The 21,322-nt window shown below is 44.3% G+C and overlaps 1 protein-coding gene across 2 annotated transcripts in view; it reads right to left on the bottom strand.

Moving 5' to 3' along the window:
* ZDHHC15 (zinc finger DHHC-type palmitoyltransferase 15) overlaps positions 1-20,770 on the bottom strand; it is a 72,547-nt gene extending 51,777 nt beyond the window's left edge. For both annotated transcript variants that reach the window (XM_036739945.1, XM_036739946.1), the window contains exons 1-2: positions 20,629-20,770; positions 9,912-9,938 (exon numbers count right to left, since the gene is read on the bottom strand). In XM_036739945.1, coding sequence (XP_036595840.1) covers positions 9,912-9,938; positions 20,629-20,764 — 163 coding nt within the window. In that variant the 5' untranslated portion in view covers positions 20,765-20,770. The remainder of the gene's footprint in view (positions 1-9,911; positions 9,939-20,628) is intronic.
* Positions 20,771-21,322: the final 552 nt, after the last annotated feature.

Here is a 21,322-nt window from a genome sequence, read left to right as displayed (position 1 = left end):
ACAAGCAGGATGTTTTCAGAAATACCTGAAAAGACTTACACGAACTGATACAAAGTGAAGTGAGCAGAACCTGGAGAACACTGCACACAATAACAGAAATACTGTAACAAGGATCAACCGTGAATGACTTAGCTATTCTTAGCAATACAATGATCTAAGACAATTCTGAAGGATTTATAATGAAAAATGCTATCTACCTCCAGAGAAAGAACCAATGGAGTCTGAATGCAGATTGAAGCATACTATTTTTTTACCTTCTTTATTTTCTTTGATCTTTTTGGCTGTTTTCTGTCACAAAATGACTAATATAAAAATATGTTTTGCATGACTGCACACGTATAACCTATATCAATTGCTTGCTGTCTCAGGGAGAGAAGAGGGAGAGAATTGAAACTCAAAATTAAAAAAAGAGACTGCTAAAATTGTTTTTACATGTAATTGGAAAAATAAACTATTTTAAAGAACATTTAAAAAACAATTAAGAAGTAGCTTTGGGCCTCATCATGCGCCTTGGGGAATGTGAGATGGTGACGGGTGGGAGTACGGTACAGAAGGGATAGCTAGCTAGGCCAATGGCATGTGGATAGTAGCCCCCAACTATGAAGAACCAACAGGCCCTTTCCTGGCTCCAGTGAAGAGGGAGAAAGGTGGCCAATAATGCAACTGCACTCAGGGCAGCTCTGCTCAGTGAGAGGTTCCATTCAAAGGCTGTTATTGTGGAAATTCTATTACAAGTCCCTTTGCTTTAAAAGCTATTACTGGAAACTGTGTTGAGTTGGAAAAAAAGCCCACTATTTTCTGTAGCATCTTTTGTATAAACTGATGCCTAAAAGCTTTGGAGGGAGGTTGGGGGGGCCCAAACATGCTTTGTAATCACCCTTTCCCATCTGACAGGCAGAGTGGCTGCAGTTTCAGTAAATGGGAGCCAAACTCTGAGCACACTTAGCCCACAAATTTTTGAGCACAGGATGGTCCCGAGGCTGCTTCGCTCGTCCACTGGGAGATAATTTATGAGCCCTCCAACCATTACTTATTCTTGAGGCAACACTCTGTGACCTCCTCTTTTGTGAAGGTCTGCCTGACCTCCACTTTAGATGAGTACACTTTCTATTTCCCTGAGAGCTGCTTTTTCCCTCCCCTTCCCTTAGCTGGCTGGCTCGGGAAAGGAGAATGGAGACCACCTCCTGCCAAAGGTGGCTCCCTCTGGGCAGGAGAGAAGAACTGACATATTGGGTCAGCCCTGTGAGTCATCCACCCGGAGTGGGGAGCTTGGACATCCTGACATTTACCTCAAACGTTAGGTACATACCTCGAAATAACCGAGTCGGCCTTCAGAACCCATTATGTGGGTTGTGCAAATTTACACACGTCCTTTTAAAACTCCTTATTCCTTCGGCATGTAGCACCCCTTGGGGTAATGAGTTCCACAGGCCTGCGGCTTGCTGGGTAATGCAGGTACTTACTATTTATTCTTTAGCCTAAACTTTTCCCTTTCTAGCAGGCACTGAGCAGTGTCCTCCTGGTCCTAACAGAATGCATCTGGTGAGCTAAATGAGCTAGTTTGTTCCATTTGGAAGCTCAGAGTGTTTTGGCAAGTGCCCACCCCAGCTTATCCCCAGGGTCTTCATCTTTTCTTTCTCAGGTTCTTATGTGGGGAGGACAGGAGTGCTAGACACGCTCCGAAATTCATAGCTCAGGGCAACTAGGTGGCACAGTGGGTAGAGTGCCAGGCCTGGAGTCAGGAAGACCTGAGTTCAAATCCAGCCTCAGGCACTTACTAGTTGTATGGTCCTGGGCAAGTCACTTTATCCTGTCTGCCTCGGTTTCCTCATCTCTAAAATGGGTATAATAATAGCACCTACCTCTCAGGGTTGTTGTGAGGACCAAATGAGACGATAATTGTAAAACATTTAGCACAGTGCCTGGCACATAGCAAGAGCTAGATAAACGTTAGCTATTATCAGTACTATTGTTGTCATAGGAGACAATATCTAAGAAAGGTGTCAGCAATGAAACCAATGAAACGGCCTCACATCTCCGGACACAAACGCATAAAGTCTGAGAACAAGCCAGGTAAACTAGAGATCCAAAGGAGAGAGAGGCTGATGAAGAACACCTGAATGGAGGTCCATGGAGGCAGAAGCAGGGGCATACTACAGGCACACAGGACAAAGGAAAGAGCAGATGAAGAGTCTGGGAAACAGGCAACAACCCTAGCACCAAGGCAGGCTAGAATAGTGATGGGGGACTTCCGTTATCTGGACACTGGCTGGATCCATCTCTGCCAAAATTACATCAGCAAATAATTTCTTGACTCTCTTTAAACAACAAAGAGAAATCCTATACTGGATCTGATTCTCACCAACAAGCAAGAGCTGGTTACTGAGGGGACATGATAGGCAGTTGGAGGGGAAGCGACTGCTTCATCTTCCAATCTGTGTTAGGGAAGAGGAGGAATTCCAGGAATCCTCTGCCATATGGCATATACCCTAGATTTGAGGAGAGCAGATTTCAGAGAGTTCATAGAAAAGACAGGTATGGATTAAAATTCTATAGGGGAAGTCAGCCAATGACCCCCAAGGCACCTCACTGGAGAACACCAACCATTAATGATTATGATTTGGGGTTGGCCATTCAGCTAGTTCTGAATCCACCTAATTCTAAGAAAATCTATCCCATGTCTCCATAATTTCTACCTGAATATCTAAGAAAGTTTCTAATGTTTTCCTGAAGTCTAAGTAAACTATATCTATTGTATTTCCCTCACCTGCTAACTGTTAAAAAAGGAAACTATGTTAGTTTGACATGACCTGCCCTTGATGAAATTAGCCTAGATCTTTGGGATCATTACTTTCCTTTTTACTAACCATCTCTTTCAAAAGACATTCCAGAATCTTGCCAGGACTCAGTGAAGCCCCTTTGCCTAGAGTTCGTAAATTCCATTCTCTTCTGTTTGCTCTTCTCAATTCTATGGCAGACTTCTTGCTCTCCAAGATCTTTTGAAGATCATGGAGAGTGGCTCAGCAAGCCCATCTGACAGCGTCATAGTTGAGAAGGTAGTTTGCCGCAGGTTGGGTTAGTTAAACTGATGGAGGGCAGCAAGGCGATCTCTTACAATGTCTTTATTTATCCTGGGGTATCAACTCCCTATTAGCCATTAGCTGTTCGGTGCTTGCCAATATAAAGACCACTCTCTTTGGCAGAGAAAAAACAAAACAAAATCAGGACTGAGCAGCTCTGACTTTCCTCATTCATCTGCATCCACATTAGGCCCTAGACAACTCCCTTCTTGCTTCCTCATTAGAATTGTTTCTCTTTGTGTCTTCAGAATTTCATTCTTGGGGATTGTCCCATCCCTCATGGGCTAACTTCCGTTAAAGAATTTGAATCCATGGGAGTCCATCTATCTATCCTTTTTCTGAACCCCATAATATGCTCTACTGAGTTCTAGGTGTTTGGCAGACAATTCCCAGCTTTCCTTTCCTTCTGGGGCACAAATTCTAAGATGGAGAATCACTTCTCCTCCATGTTCCCATCATTTTCACCCCTGCCACCAGTGCCTTCTTTTTGGTGATAATCAGATCCAGAATGGAATCTCCTCTATTTTTCAAAAGATGAAATTACTAAGACATAAAATTATTGGCTGCTTCACTTGGGCAAAAGTAGAGAACTCCAGCAGATGGTTAGAGAAATTGAGTCTTCCATCACTATTATATCTTGTCTCTCCAAACTCTTCATCTATTTCTTCTTTCTGTCAGGACAGTCTATAGCATAGGTATCACGCTCCAGCCTGCTGGCCACATGGCTGGGGGATGGGGTAATGTTTAGCAAAATAAATAAAAACACAATGCAACATAAATAATGCTAATTTGTGGTTTTCTAAATCAATACATGGACTGGGATCTGCTACCACTGGTCTAGAGTCTACTCCAAGGCCAATATAGTAAAAGAATAATTCTTTCTGCCATCATGCTTGCCACCAGACTTCTCTCCTATGGTTCTTGGAATCTCCCACATGAGTATAGCTTCTTAAAATATAATGCTACTCTAGCTCCCATCGCTTTTTATGGATCCTGTTTCTTTTAAACCATTTTCTGCATTTTAAGTTTCACTGGTGCTTTTTGCTCTTACATTGCATTCATTTCTCAATGTCCCTTCCCTTCTCCCAAGACTTTCCTTGCAACACATCAATGGGGTCTGCCAGATTATCTAACATTCCACAGCCATGGTCTCCCACCTCTTCACAGAGAGAGAAGAGGTACATTTCCCACAGCTTTTCTATATCCTAGTTGTTTTTTTTAAGCTATCCTTTCAAAGGCATATTCCACTCATGGGTCCCTTCCTGTGCCATCTGCAGTCTCAGTGAGGTCAATGAGGTTCAATTCGCCTTCTCGATTTAAGAACTCTTGTTCATCTTACCTGTTCAGATATTTTACGAATTTGTGGACACTGGCTCTTTTTTGGCATTTAATCTCCTGTCTACATCTGAGTGCCTCAACTACTCTCTCTCTTCCGACATTGTAGTGATTCTCCATGGCCTTTGGCTTGGTGGATATGGATCAGACAGAACTGCCATCTGCCTACCAGAGTTCTAGCTAGGCACACAGTAGGTGCTCATAGAAGCCTAACTGAGAAATAGCATTGCATAGGAGAATGAACAGTATGAGGTGAAAGAATGAGGCTTTATTCCTATTTTGTTCATATCTATGTGACCTTTAAAAACTTAATTAACCTGTCTGTGTTTCATGTTCCTCATCTTTAAACAGAAGCCAGGAGTTTGTTTGATTTTCCCCTCTGTACTCTTTCTGGGAGCTGGGTTTATTGGTAATAAGGTGTCGCAGGAGGTTGTCTGGTGCCATTTCTCAGGCCTCCTCCATAATTGAGGGGTGCACGTGACACATTCCATTGTCCCTAAATTGTGGACACAAAGGAGCAGAGAGACGATTGCTTTGGTCCACGAGCCCCAGGGGCATGTTTGCTTCTTTTTACCCTAGAAATGAACAGAAGGCTGCCTGCTCTCCATTGGTTTGGGACATCCTGTGCTTAGACCTTGCTTTATAGGCTCTGGCAGGAACATGATGAGGGCCGTGCTGAGAGGATGTGGCAGCATCATCATGGTGGGAGAACACAGTCAGAATAATAATAGCTGACATTTACACAAAGCTCACTTACAAAGTACTTCACTGAGTCATATCATTTGTTCCCCGTCATCATGGGATCATGGAGATAAAGCTGGAAGGAACATCAAAGTCTTTCTCTGATCTGACAGAGGAGGAAACTGAGGCCACCCAGAAAGGTTGAGCCAAGGCCACGTGAGGAGCAAGCATCAGAAGGGGGATTTGAACCCAGGTCCTCTGACTCTAAAGCCAGTGCTCTTTCCAGATATTTCTGTCCCCACTTTACATATGAGGAAAACTGAGGCTCAGGGTTAAGTAACTTGTCCAGGGTCACAAAGCTAATTAAGTGTCAGCCCTGGAACTTAAACCTAGGTCTTTTGATTCTAATTTCAACATGTTTTTTTTCTAAGTCACAGCTGCCTCCCCCCAAAAGAAAATGATACTTTCCATTTGTCTAACGTGTCAAGGTTTACAAAGAGCTTTCTCCACAGCAATCCTGCATGGGAGGTACAGCAAATATTGTTCTACCTATTTTACAAAGAAAGAAACTGAGGCTCACAGCCTTGAAGTGAGGTGTCCATTCCTACGATGAGCCCTGGCCCTCCCATTAGGGCCTGGAGGTGGCCATCTCTCAGGCTCTAGATTCCCTTTTTCCCCACCAGTGCCAGGATGATTAGGACCACTGTGGTCACTACCCCAATCCTTGAGTTGCCAGAGGCCTGCGCTGAAGCGTGCATGGGAGGGTGCAGGGTCCTAGCCTGACAAAGGAAGGGAGGGGACACAGGCCCCATACTTGGCATTCTGACTCCTGACTGGATCCCTCCCTCTGGTGCAAAATGAGATTCCCTATGTGCCACATTTTGATGCCACTATAGGCCTTTGGTGAACGCCACCTAGGAGGTGGCTCTAACGCCCAGTGTCCTGGGCTGGGAGTTGGGGGGCCTGGGTTTTAATCCTGGACCTCTTTGGATCTCAGTTAACCTATGGATAAATTGGGGCTGTGCCTATGAGACAGCCACCTCGTAGGGAGGGGAGTCTTTAGGGTAGAGAAATGTTTCACACTCCTTAGAAGAAAGGCATTACAGGGACATTCTGCTTGTTAGAGAAAACGAGTATTAACATAGCACCCGAGATGGGAAATGAACAGAGAAAATAATGAATGCCTTTTAAAGGCAGGCTGCATGGCTGTGACTTTCGTGAGCTTTGGGGATTGAGGAAAAGGTTATATGCTTTGAGACCTTTTGCTTGCTTTCGCTGTGAAAGTCACGTGTTTTCTTTGTCTACACTAAGCAAAGTTCCCACTGGCAATAACATACATACAAAATTTGTATTCTGAGAGAGCAAAGAAGTCAATGGTTGAGAGGGTTGATCAGGACTCCCACATGCAGTGGAAACCTCCCCACAAGATTTGCAGTCAGAGGACCTGTGTTCAAATTCAAGCCCTGCCAATTACTGCCTGTGTTGTTGAGATTTAGGGGTACTGGAACCCCGAAATAGCGACACGTGGGTCCTGCCCAATGAATTTGACCCAAGCCCTCTTTCAGCCAAAGAAAAACAAAGTTTATTAAAAATCCACCATAAGTGGCCAGACTCTTAAGGAATCTGAGCACCTTCATGGAGGCAGGAGGAATCTTATATGCAGAAAGACTGTGGGAGAGATCTAGGCATGGCCAAGTAGTCTGGGGTGACTGGAGGAGGGGTCCAGGGAGGATCTTGAGGAGAAGTGTAGGGAGGATTTCCATGGGACTGGGGTGACTAGAGTTCTGTTGCCAGGAACTAAGAGAATGGGATTTTGATGGGATCAAAGATGGTAAGTAACTGGAGACAACTGAGAGGTAACAGACAATAGAGGGCTAGGCTAGGTTTAGGGTAACAGAAATTTGGGCATAGCCATAATGAAAGGCTTATAGCCTCAGGCAAATTCCAGATCAAGTGGGAAGATTTAAGGAGCGTTCAAGGGAGATCCCAGAGCCTATATCCCATCATTGTGACTTTGGGCAAGTCCCTTAACTTCTCTGGGCCTCAGTTTCCTCATCTGTATAACGGATTAGATGACCTCTATAATCCTTTCTAGCTATGATCCTCTGACCTCAAGAAGTCATCAAGTCCATGGTTCTGTCTCCAGACAAGAGCTAGGCCTAAACATCACTAATTGATAGGTGTTGAACACTTTTTTGGTGGGAAATATACAACTTCTTCTGGTAAACTGTTCTGGTATCAGGAAATCCTTTGTGTTGGAGGGACAATGGGCGGGAATGGAAACAAGGCTGGATCTGGCATCAGAGGATCTGGGTTCAAACTTCAGTTCTCTTGCTTACTGTCTAAGTCACTTTGGACGAATGGCTTCTGTTCTCTAGGCCTTGGTTCTCTCCTCTCTATAATGAGGAGGTTTAGACTGGTTGATCCATAATCCTATGTCTGATCTGCTTCCCTCCTGCTATGATAAGAAAATCATTTCAGTTTAGGAAATTTCCTCTTTAGCAAAAGCAGGGATCTGAGAAAATAAGGAGCCACTGGGAGAAAAAGTAACAGGAGTCCTAGTCGCAGCAGCATTTGGTGAGGGGCTCCAATTCCAGGGGCCAACCCCAAGTGGGAAAGAACCTGGCAGGTAGGACTTCTCTGGAAGGCTCCAGGCTCCAAGGTGGGCCAGCTCCCTACACATCCTGACTCTCTAACACTGCACGGGATGGCTCAGCTGGATTCATCCTTGGGCCCAAGAGAAAAGAGCATCTGTAATTACTAGTGGGGGTATTGTTGCTAATAAAGAGCTGATTATGGAGAGCTTCACCTACAGGATTTCATCTGATCCTCCCACAGCCCTTTAAAATGACAATAACAATCGGAAGAGGAACAATAGCTCCCATTTATGTGGAGCTGTCAGGTTTACAAAGCGCTTTATATACACAGTCCCTTTGAGTTAGGGAGGGAGGGCAAATATTATCGTAGGTGAGCAAACTGAGTTTGAGAGGTTTGTGTGACTTGATCAGCTGGTAACTAGGCAGAGCTGAGACGCGGACATCTGCCTCCAAGCTCCGTGCTCCCTCTCCCACGCCATATGCTCCAGGGCTCAGCTTAGGGAGTCCAAGGAATAACACCCCAAATGGCATTTGTATGGAGCCTTGAGGTTTGCCAAGCTCTGTTACACACATGATCTCCCTGAAGTTGTGCAGTAACCCTGGCTACTACAGGTATCTTTCTCCCCATTTTACAGATGAGAAAACTGTTGCAGACAGAGGCTAAGTGACTTGCCCAGGGTTACACCATGAGTAAATGTTAGAGTCAGGATTTGAAATGAATGCCAAATCCAGCACTCAAGTCACTCTAACACTAGTTATGCTCTAGATCTCAGCTTCTGCAACTGGAAAATGAGACAACTAGACCGGGTGATTTCTAGCATTTATTTGAAGAAACTTTTTCTGTCATGGTTGGAGAGGAGCTGGAAGAGACAGAAGGAGAGAGGATGGGGAAAACTTCTTTCTGGATGGAACTACGATGAGCTTTATCTTGCAAAGAGGACTAAGGGACTTCTTTTGAAGAGATTTGCTTTGTTATTCTGAATGAACTAAGTGGTGTGGGGCTGTGTCCTTAGAAGGGAAGTCACTGGCCATTACACTGAGACTTTGTGGTGACTGGAGAGAATTGTTCTCACAGCTAAAATACTGTAAATCATTATCTATGTCTTTGTTTTATTAACAGTTTCACTGTTGATATATTGTATATTCAGTAACTGTAATATTTATCTAATCCTAGCACATTAAGGGATTTAATACAGACTATTAAAAATATAGAGTAACTAGGTTTCTACAGTTTATTAAATAATATTCTATGAACTAGTGGGTGCTCTAAACTTAATTGGTTAATTGAAAGAGATGTTGACATTTTATTTCATTAATGAGGAAATATACAAATGAATGAGGAAATATACAAATGGGCTGCACCTATTGGTTCTCTTGATTACCTTGCAGTTCAGAATGATAAAATTAAATATGGGAATGAGTCAAGGCTGAGGAGCTAAAGCTAGAATTTTCTGATAAACACCTGACATATACTGGATTTTGCCCCTAGGCTTGGTCAAGTGCAGAAGAGAACAAAGAGGAGGCAAGAACCCGGAAGCTCCACTTCCTGTGATGACTTGCTCTGAGACAATAGGCAAGTGGCTTGACCTCTCTCCGGCTTGCTCATCTGAAAATGGGAGTAACTGAAAGCTGGGGTGCTGATTCATCCGGGAAAGTGATTTATGACTAAGGGGTTATGTACACTGATGATTAACTAGGAAGTTATTCTCTAACACAGGTGGGTGTGAGGAGCCCTACGACATGTTTTTAGAAATGGAAAACTCTGAGGTTATCTATCATCAGAGGGACAGCAGGATTTTCATCCTGCCTGCCAGTCATGGGGAGGTAGAGGAAGGGGGATGACCTGGCACTCAGAACAAGTAGCCTCCAGGGAGGGGGTACTTGCTTCGTGCCTGGGGGTGGTAGTTAGTTGGTTAGAACAGCACTGGTGGTCAGAGGGAAAGATGGGAGTCTGGCTTATCAGGTGGACATCTTGGTGCCACCCTCTGCTGAGGTGTTGGCAGCTGTCCATCTGGCACAAAGGGGGCTGCTTCATGACCTCTAGAACTAGCCCCCGCCAAAGCTTTTTTTTCTCAGGCAGGGTCCTTGCCACTAATAATTTCAAACTTTTCCTAGCTGCTCAAGTATATCGTGGATAAGTTGTTCAATAGGCAATTCATTCTTATGTGGAAAGAGAAAGCACATATGGTCTGACCAAAGCAGTATAGAATCTCCTTACCTTTTTCTACTGTGTTGGCCACAGTCACTGTGAAAAGAAAGAGAAAAAAAAATGAGTGTTATTTAAGTAGCTCTTATCCAAATGCCCATGTCATCAGTGTACTCTTTAAGGGAGAGCAGGGAACCTGCTAGCCTGCTTGGATGAGGCAGGGTAAGGATCATCCACCCAGTCTTCCTCCCCTCTCATGATGGAGAATCCTCATTTGTTCATTCATTCAACCGACTACCAATCCAGGTATTCCATGCTTCAAACAAGCAAAAGAGGTGGTTACGTGGACAATCTGAACTGAAAGGGGGCAACGACTTGAGTCTTTCAAGGATCTGTGATTTCCCTGGCATGGGAACACCTTCCATTGATGGAGATCAAACACGAGGCCTGCAGGCCACAAGCAACACCTGAAGTAGTGTAACTGAGAAATGATTAAGAAAATAAATAAAATTACAGGAGAATATAGATAATATTAATATGTGGTTTTCTAAGTCAATATGCAGCTGGTAGGGATCTTTATGTAGTGGCCTCATTTTTATTTGAATCTGACACCACTGCCTTAATGGATTAATGCTGCAGATATTGTGGGAAAAACTCCTCGTCTGGTGGCCAAGTCACTGGAGCTGAGTCTCTGCCAGCTGAGCTGGACTAGGCCTATGGTGCTAGATGCTGTCTGTCATGGGGGCCCCTAGAGGGCCTAGAAGACTTTTGGGCCCAGCTGTACCCACCAGAGCTCGTGTTGGTATCAATGTGGAGAACCTAGGGCTGAGAGGGATCAGGAGGTGGAGGTGGGGGAGAGGGGAGGAGGATTTCCATGGGGCTACCAGGCCAATTCACATGTGCTTATTCACATGCTTGAACGCTCCAATGCTGGCTCCCTGGTATACCTGAAGTCTGAATCAATTTATAGAACAACTTTTCAGGAATCTATTTATTGTGTCAAGTGAAGCACACCTGTTTTGGTTCCTCACTGCCTCAGTGCTCTGTGCTGGACTACATGTTGAGGGGCAGGCTGGTGCCCTGGACAGAGGCCTGGTCTTGGAATTAGCAAGAGCTGGGTATAAGTTCCATGCTGACACATCCTGACTCTCTAATGCTGGGCAAGCACCTCAAGTTTTCAGTGCTCTAGGCAGTTCTCATCAGCCAAGGGACCTTAGAGGCCATCTAGTCTCCCTGCCCCTTAATTTAACAAAGGAGGAAACTGAGGACAAGGGAAGTAACAGTCAAAGGTGGGACTTGCTCTAAGGCCACAAGTTACAGAGGAATTATTGATGGGATGGAAGAAGGCCTTTCTGCCCCTACCCTTTGGGAACCCAAAACCAGACTACATGGAGAGAAGTAATCTTAACTGTGACCTGATAAATCAGGATGTTTTAACCCCCTAAACAATGGCCAACATTTATGGGTACTAATATCAGCAATAAATTTTAAACAGGGAAGGGGAGAGTGTTCTAGGGCAGGGGTAGAGAATTGGCAGCCTCAAGGCCACATGTGGCCCTCTAGGTCCTCAAGTGCAGCCCTTTGACTGAATTTGAAATTCAGATTCATCAAAGGGCCACACTTGAGGACCTAGAGGGCCACATGTGGCCCCAGGCTGCTGGTTCCCCACCCCTGGACTAGGAGTTTCTCCTAGCAAGTTGCCCAGCTTCTCCCTCCCCTCATATCAAGGTCTTTCTTTTCTTTTTTTTTTTTGAAAAGGCCCCACAAAACTTGCCAACCAACCCACCAGCCTCCACGGCCAGCCCTGGTAATCCCAGCTTGGCAAGCTTTGGTTAAAACTGTCCTGCCTGTCTCTGGCCTCCTGCACTTCCTGCTCCTACCCGAATGTAATTACAGTTGGCTCTCCCAGTGGGAAGCAGCAAGCTTTCCAGATAATGTCTTCTCTCTTTTTCAAAGACACCTGCCTAGAGACTGACACCAGCTGCTTGATTTTGCTTCCCCCCCAGTTAGAGAACTCTGGGTCCGACTGCTTGAAAGAAGCCCATTGAATAATTGGACAGTGAAGAAGGGGGAGGAAGCAGGAAGCTTGGGATGGGCCAGCCTGGAGCTGCACCCATTTGTCCTGACGATTGACATCTATTCTGTTTGCTCCTGAGGAGAAAGGGAGCCCTTCAAAGTCCTCCAGAGATTGGGGCTCTTTCGGAAGGAGAACTGATGACCATGTGTCACGCCATGATGACAAGAGTTTGGGGGACTGGGCAGGGGAGTTCCCTGATCAACTTGATGAACTCAGAGGGTAGTGAGCCTTTGCTTGGGACTTTTGATTGTATTTTCCTAGGAGGACATTAAGCCAGTAAGTGGTTCCTCATGGAGGATGGTTCTCAGTGATGAGGGATGAATTGGTTGGCTCAGAGCAGTGTGGGAGCAGCCATCTCCCCTTGCTGCCCTAGAAAAGGAAGTTTTCACTTGGCAGATTTGGGCTTTTTCCTTCTCAGAGTATAGAGCACAGCCTGGCAGAACAAAGACTAGACCTAGGTGCCGGAATCAGGAGAATGCCTCCTTTCTCCCTCTCAGGAACCTTGGGGCAGAGGCACATGGGAACTGAAGATTCTTTTGCTCATGTGACCAGAGAAGAACATTCGTGGACCTCAAGTCCCTATTACCCAGTTATTTGTTCAGTGCAGGCCTCTCTAATAGCCCCAAGCATGTTACCCTTCTGGGGCAGGGTTAATCTTAACTACAGGGTGGTCCCGTCACCACAGGGCCGTGTTATGAAGCTAGGGAAAGGTGAGACTCACTAGAGAGAGACAGGAGAACTGTATTGTTTAGGGGCTACTGAGTGCTTTCTGTTGTCTTTTCAGAGAAACTGGGTTAGAAGAAAGGCTGTCCTGTCCCCAACATCCATACTATTATATTAAGTGCTTGGACAAGCTACGTTTGAACTATATTCTGCTGTTTCCCAGAAGCAACTCTGGGTGGTGGCAACATGAGCTAAAAAGATGGTTGTTTGGGAGGAGCGTCCAAGGTCGGCCTCATTTTGTGGAAGCCCCGAGATTGGGGTATCTTTTTCCACCCAATGTCACAAAGTACCCACCTAATAAGCAAGCACTAATTTCCCTCTTGCCTTTTTCTTTTTAATTATAGGTGTTCTGGCTCCAGAACACCTTGCCTGGTTGTCAAAGCCCAAACAGTGAGGAGAGGGACAATCTGGTAGTTGGAACATGCCAGGATGAACCTGAAGCAATAACATTGCCTCGCAAACTCCATCCTTTGGAAGTACGCGTCTCGAAGAAAAAAAATGTTCCGTCTCTAAAAGGTTGCAGTATTTCACTTGATATTTCTGCTTTTCCTCCCCCTTTTTACCAATGCTTTTTACAGAGTGGGACAGAGGTTCAAAATACAATTCGCGCATTACAAATGCTTTTAAAAATGAAAAAGCTCCAAGATTCATTCTAAACTTTTACAAAATGGAGCCTTTATCACTAGGGTCTTCGCTAAGTGTACACTTAAGACATGCTGTAGGTAACCTTCTGAGCATGAAAAGTGTCTGCTATGGTGAGTTCTATAATTACCCACCATCTCTGCTCCTTCAAGTCTCAGCTTGCTTTTAGTGATTTAGACAATTGAAGATACTTTCCAGGGTCCTTTGCCTGCTCTTCTTTTCTATTGGCTATTTGCAGATTCTTTGGAGAAAATGATCTGGAAGAATAGATGTCTGTCAATTAAGATTTTTCCTGAAAGAAAACACATATTACAGCCCAAAGATCACCTGGTGATGCCCCCCAAATGGGTGTGCTGGGTCTGTGCCGAAGGAGCAGGAAAGGATTCAGGAAGGTTCACAAAAAGCAGAGGGGGTGATTTTGGCTCAACACAAGGAAGAACTAACTGTTAGGGCTATCCAAAAGGGAATGGACAGACTTGGAAGGTATTATTGGATATCTTCAAGTGGAAGTTTGCTGACCACTTGGACAAGGGATTCTCACTCAGGTACAGACTGGACCTCTGAGTTCCCTTTCAACTATGAGTCTATCCTGGAGGTCTAGGTATGGAAGACTGTCTGAGGTTGGATGACTACTAATCCTCAGAATAGTCAGGTTACGAGAAGTAAAAAGGGCAGCAAAGAAAGTCAGAAGGCTTTGGGGATGAGGACCAAATGGGAGAGCAATAAAACCAGGAGGCCAGTGATTCTATCACAAGGCCTATAGCCTAAAGAGAGCTAGGAAAGAAGAAAAGGTCCTCCGGTCTATTCTAAAGCTTGTTTTGAAAATATGAATTTGCTCCAACAAGACTGATATATTAGGGAACAATCAGAGCATCGTGTGAATTTTGGGGGCCACTTTCTAATCACTCACAGGTGGCGACTCTCTTGTCACCCACTCCTACAAGGTAAAGGGCCATCTTTATTGTCTGTGGATGTTCTGATGCAGTAAGAGCTGTGGGCAAGAGGAGGCTGGTCCACCCACAGGCAGCCCAGGCAGAGCTGGAGCTCCCTATTTATTGTGGTACAGCCACTATTTATTAAGCATTTATGTGCTGCCTAACCATTTAACAGGTGTAACACTGTGCCACCATTTTAACCCTAATTCCGAGGTTCCTATTGTTTTTAATACATCACTGAGGAAGTTTTTCAGTGTTGTGCCCCTAACTCCATTTTCCCCATATGCCCTTTGGTTTTTGTGGTGCAATTTTGCACAATGAAGGGCTTTTTGGGAACACATATTTGAATTATAGCAGAACTGACAAAAATATTTATGACAGTTCTTTTTGTAGTGGCAAAGAAATGGAAACTAAGGGGGGATCCCCATAAATTAGAGAAGATCTAAACAAATTATGTGCTGTAAGAAATAAAGAGACGGTTTTAGAGAAACCTAGTAAGATTTATATGAACTGATGCAGAATGAAGTGAGCAGAACCAGAAAGACAATGTAAATTATAACATCAATACTGTAAAAAATGAACAATTTTGAAAGACTTAACAACTCTGATCAACATAAAGATTCCAAAGGACCGATGTTCAAGAATGCTACCCAACACTTGAGAGAGAAGTGATGGCTTCAAATGCAGAATGAGAAAGGCATTTTTTTACATGAATAATACGGCAATTTGTTTTGTATGACTATGCATATTTGTTACAAGGGTTTTGTTTTTCTTTTTTTTTCCTCAGGGTATGTATGTGTGTGGGGATGCGGATGGAGGGAGAAAAAAAATACAGGCATGATAATTGAGAAAAAAAAATTAATAAAAAAACCAGGAGGTCGATGGAGTAAATTGCTCACTTATAATTCAGGGTTTTCTCTTAACTTCCTTACTTTCTGTAAACGAGGTTGGTTTTTACAGTAAGTTTGTGGCAATTCAACTGTCTTTTTACGAAAGATAACTAATTGAAAAGTTGTAGGTCACAGTGTGTTATACCAGAAAGAGCACCTGAGTTTGGGTTCAGTTCCTACTCTGGAACTTCCTAGTTATGTGATCATGGATAAGTCTCAACCTCTGAGCCTCAGTTATCTGATCTGAAAAATGGGAATAATTACACTTGCACTAGGTATCCTATAAAGTTATTGTGAGAGAAATATTTTTCAATCCTTAAAGGATTCTATGCATGTGAACTACTATGAATATAATAATAATGATGATGCCAATGATTGTGATGATGTACAAATGAATACCTTTAGCCCTTCTTCCTTGCCCTGAACTATCCCTTAAGCTTTACTGGTTTAAGGGAAGGCAAAGGGAGCTGAGTTCTTTCTGACTTTGTATCTGATTGACGCAAGTCAGCCAAGCACCCTCCCTTACCACCTCCAGGGACCTTCTGGAGGGCCAATGGGAATGGTTCCCAATTCCAGCATATAGCAGTTCACCACTTGGCCTGGAGGCAGCTCCCAAACCTGTTTTACATACAGTACAAGCAATGATTCACACTCACAAGTTCTACAGCTGCAGAAACTTGTTTCTTAGAAAATCTTCTCTGGTTCTCTGTTCCAGAGATGCTTTCCATTTTTCCTGACTAACCCACATAATCAGTGCCCTTTCTCATCAAATAATTCTGGGCTCTGAGTAGGATTACACCCCAGCTCCTTTATTTCTTCCTTTCAATACAGACACTGTAGCTCTCCGCCCTCCTCCAAAAGCCAAAAATAGTTATTCCTGTGCCCAACAGGATCCCGTTAATTTTCTGCAATCACGGCCCACACTCCAATAGCGCTTTCAGGTTTATAAAACGCTTTGCTCACCACAACACTTATGATATTAGTATGACGATAATGCCATCTCAATTTTACAGAGAAGGAAACTGAGGTCCCAAAAGGGGCTGCAACTTGCCAACAGTTATGCAGCTAGAGCTAATCCATTGGGATTTGAAGTCAAGTCTCCCAATTCCAAGACCAGGACTCCGCATACTATGTGCAGCCTTTCTACCCTGCAGGAAGGAAGCAGGCCAGCCCCACCAGAGGTAGAAACAGTTCTCGATGGATCACTCCTGTTTTCAGCTAGATAACTTGACATGAGGGAGAACAGAAAGGAGCCTACCTTTAGAGAGCTCAGGGCTCCCTCACTTTATTCCTTTCTAACAAAATCAATCTAAAACATGCTTATTTTGTCATATTGCATATTTCAACACGAAACAACTGCAACATATTGCCAACAGAGAGTAGTGGATGGAATATGGTGCTGGGGCTTGGGACATCAGGGTTCTAGCCTCAGCTCTGCCCCTTTACTGGCCATTCATTTCTCCTCTCTGTGCCTCCATTTTCTCATCTGCCAACTGAAGGGGTTAGATTAGATTGTCTGAAATGTCCCCTCCAGATCTAGAATACAGCTGCTCTTGATGAATTCAAATTACCAAGCCCAAAGGAAGCACATCCCGGGCTATTGGGAAGCCCGGTAGAAGTCGTCCACTGACACCGACAATGATCAGTCATCTTTGAAAGATCATGGAAAGGTGTACTAGGCCTGCAAGAGGAGGGTAAATGTCCTGATTTTCAAAAAGGGGGAAAGAGAAGTCTGAAAACTGTAGCCTAGGGAGTTTGTCTGTGATTTCTGGCAAAATGTTAACTTGTTATTAAAGGGGTGGGTAAGGAACACCTGAAAAAGGAAAAGGCGTGTCCACCAAGAACCATTATGGCTTCATCAAGAATAAGCCATGCCAGATCAATCTCATTTCCTTTTTCTCACAATCACTAGAACATTAGATCAGGGGAGTTCTCTGGATATAGATCACCGAGATTGCTTTACTTTTAGATTTACTTTAATAGACTACTTTGGCAAAGCCTAATCAAAACATCTTGTGCTGTTCTTGTGGACAAGATGGAGAGATGTGGGCTAGATGAAGCTATAGGCAAATGGATTTTGAATTAGTTGAATGGCTGGACCCAAAAATGATTATGAATGGTTTCATTTCAATCTGGAAGGAAGGAAGGAAGTTTTTAGTGGAGTTCCCCAGAGATTTGTGCTTGGCCCTGTGCTATCTAACCTTTTAATCAATGACTTGGATCAGGACACAGATGACATGCTTATCAAATTTACAGATGTTACATAGCTGGGCCAGAGAAATAACAGAGTCATAGATGATAGAGTCAGTATCTCAAAGTATCATGGCAGGCTAGAACATGGTGCTGAGTCCAGTAAAGTAAAACGTAATAGGAACAAAGGTTAATTCCAACATCTGAGTTAAATCAACCAACTTCACAAGTACAACATGGGGGAAGCCATAGTTCCTCTTGGGGATCTGGGAGTTTTAATAGGCTGTGAGATCAACACGAATCTACAGTGTGATCTGGCACTGAAAAAAAGGGAATAGGATTTTAGGCTACATTAAGAATGAATGAATGAAAAAATTATCAGGCACTTATTATGTGCAAAGCACTTACTATGTGCAAAGCACTTACTATGTGCAAAGCCTGTAAGTGCTGGGGAAATAATTCGAAAAATAAGTCAGCCTCTACTCTCAAGAAGGTCATGTTCTAAGAGAAGCATAATGTCTAGGGATCAGAGAACGATGGGGCCACTGGACTCTGCTCTGGACAGACCACATGTGGAGCACTACATTCACTAGGTCACGGGTCAGCTCAAGAACATTGAGGGGAGGATAATCACAATGCTGAAGGGCCTTAGCTTCATAACATGGAAGTATCATCTGAAGGAATTGACTATGTAGTCAGGAGAAGCCACAACTGCAGGGGGCATGACAGCTGCTGTCATGGCAAGAAAGATTTGATTTGTTCTGTTTGGCTCCAGAGCCAATGGGGTGAGTATTACAAAAAAAACCCAAACAAACAAAAAAGCAGATTTAGGTTTGATATAAGGAAAAAATATCAATATTCTAAGATATCCATAAACAGAATGGATTGTGTGGGGGGGGGGGCAGTAGGCTCCCTCTCATTTGAGGTCTTTAAGCAAAGGCTGATCACCTGTTGTACTTGTTTTTAAAGCAGTTTCCTGGTCACACATGCTTTGCACCAGATGGCCTCTGAAGTCTCTTTCAATTCTGAGACTCTGTGATTCCAGCTTGGTTTTATGTTTAAAAGGGGAGGGGGGAAGGGAAAGCTTTCTTTGCAATGTCCACTCAAATCACAAAACCTCCAAATTCTAAAAGACCTTACATAACTACCCCATGTGTTAATAGTCCTTAGACAGAACGTCGACAGCATAATAGCAGTCCAGATTTCTGGACTCTTAATTTTTTTATTCAAAGGCAGAAATGGTAAAGTCTGAATATAGAAAATCTCTCCCGTTACTGCATAGCCTTGATTAAACCCTCAATTTCAGCAATGAGATGGAAACCAAACTTATTTTATGCCTGACAAAGGCAATTGATTGGATTGATTTCTTTAAGAGCTCTTTTTGCATTTTCCATAATGTTTCTAAAAAGGAGCTTAGTTCCTTGCACCAATCAAATTTGCAAAGATGGTGGGAGATTGAAATAATCATGTTAGAGGAGCTGCTGGAAGACAGGCACACTAATGCACTATGGGTATGAGCTATGAACTGGTTCAACGATCCTGGAAAACAATTTGATATTTCACAAGAAAAGCCACAAAACTGTTCTTGCCCTTTGATACCATGATCCTACCATTGGTTTTATTGCCCCAATGAAGTCGATCATAGAGAGGAAGGTCTCATGCATACCAAAATATTAATAGCAACACTATTTGTAGTAGCAAGAGTCTGGAAACAAATCATGTGCCCAATGACTGGGGAATGGTTGACCAAATTACAGTACATAAATGAATGAAAAGCATGAAGCATTTTTTATTAAGTGCTTTCTATGTGCCAAAAGACATGAATATAATTGAATATTATTGTGCTATAAGGAGCAGTAAATATGAAGAGTTCCACAGAAACAGGGAAGACCTGTATGAACCAATGCAGAATAAAAAAAGCAAAACCAAGAGAACAATACACACATTTATAATAATGTAAATCACAGGTACCAAACACACAGCCCAGGCAAGTCCAGAGTGCAACCAGAACTAGAATACAATAGAACTGGGAAATATTTAACAAAATAAAGAAGAAGCCAATAGAATATAATGTTAATATTTGGTTTTCTAAGGCAATATGTGGCTGCAGAGATCCTTGCCTATGGTTTAGCTGTGACATGCAAGGAAGGAGGATCTGCAAGGCCTGCACTCAATTTCAAGGTAGAAATGTATGATAGTAAGGCCCCTGCTTATATATTTGTGTATGAAGACACTGACATAAATAAAGACAATAGAATTCGGGTAAAATCCAGTGGCCAGTGCTGGTTCCTTGAGCACTGGAGTTAAAACATAATCTTTACTTCCTGTCCATAAACAGTAAACCATAAGAAGTGAAAGTGATATAGGGTGTTCTTTACTGCTGCTATGTTAAATTATTTTGTTTGCCTTTTTTATTTGAAGGTTCTGTGGTGGAGGGTACTTATTAGGAAGGTATTGATTCGTCAGAGTAAAATGTAGAATATATACATATATGTATGTGTGTACATACACACACACACACACACACACACATGAATGAGGTGAGGGAAATTTTTTTCTTGCTATACAGACTTTGAATCACTAGGGAAAGAACCAGAAACAAGGCTGGAAAAGAAGACAGCCTCTTTCTGGCTTCTTATTTTCCCCAAATTGTGTGTAGGTCACCAGTGCATGAAATTGCTCTCCCCAGTCTAGAGGGAAAGGGGGGGGCAATTATATGCATCCCCAAATTTTGGGGAGAGGGAAGAGGGACTCCAGCTATAATTGATGGGGTGGGGGGGCGCTTGGTGTCACGAGTCATGTTAAGCCCCTGAGGTGAGGCGATGGGGGACACAGCAGTGCCCTTGTATGGGGAATGGAATAGGAACATGGTGGGATCCCAGTGTACGGGGATAATAGGGTCTCGGCTTCAAGGCAGGAAGGGCCCTTTGAGATCATCTACTACACCCCCTCATTTTACAGCTGAAGAATCCAAGGCCCAGAGAGGCGAAGCCTCTGTACTGCCCAAGGTCATACAGGTAGTTAAGTGGCAGATCTTACTGACTCCATCCCCAGCGCTCTTTCTGGATGCAGGGAATGCGGCGGAACCTCAGCGTGAGGGACATGGGTGGGGGCAGCGGGGGAAGCAGAGAGCCCAGGTTGGGGGCACAAGGCACAACATGGGCAGAAGAAGGGGGAAAGGGGACCTAGCTTGGGGAAGGGGGACAGACGCCCAGATCAGGACTGGGGTGGGGGGCAGAAGCTTCGGGCAAGAAGCAAGAGGCGGGGCCCCCGTGGGGACTCCACAGACACGGGTGGGGGGCGGGGAGGCGCCCCCGCCCACTCCCACTTACCCACGCACAGCTCGAAGACATAGGCGTAGTAGGACCAAAGCACAACGAGCACGATGACGAGCACGGGCACCCAAGCCAGCATGCGGCGGCAGCACCGCAGCCCCCCGGACAGAGCCATCTTCCAGCCCCGTCGCATCCTCTGCTCGAAGCTCGACCCAGCAGGCCTGGCAGCTCTAGCGCGGAGAGGGCTAGGGACATGGGGGGGAGGAAGAGCAGACGCACCCGTGCGGCGCTCTACTGCAAAGCCTGGCGGGGCTCCTCTGGCGTCACAGCGCCACCGCGCGGCCATTCCTTCGCATAGCTGGGAGAGTCAAAAAAACAGAACACATCACACAACACACAACACACACACACACACACACACGCACGCACGCACGCACGCACGCACTCCCGCAAACAAAAAACCGAACACCCAGCCAGGTGGCGCTGCAGTGGCCAGGCCTAGAGTGAGGAACACCTGGGTTCAAATCTAACCTCACACACTTATTGTGTGACCCTGGCAAGTCACTTCAACCTGTTTGCCTCAGTTTCCTCATCTGTAAAATGAACTCGAGATGGAAATTGCAAACCACTCCAGTATCTTTAACAAGAGAACCCCAAATGGGGTCGTGTGGAATCGGACATAACTGAAAAATGAATGAACAAATCAGGTGATAAGCGTGAGAGGTCGGAGGAGTCCTAGGATGCTAAGAGG

This window comes from Trichosurus vulpecula, chromosome X (genome assembly GCF_011100635.1).
Source record: "Trichosurus vulpecula isolate mTriVul1 chromosome X, mTriVul1.pri, whole genome shotgun sequence".
NCBI lineage: Eukaryota > Metazoa > Chordata > Mammalia > Diprotodontia > Phalangeridae > Trichosurus > Trichosurus vulpecula.
The sequence above is the reverse complement of the archived record's forward strand: the minus strand, read 5'-3'. Positions and strand labels throughout refer to the sequence as shown.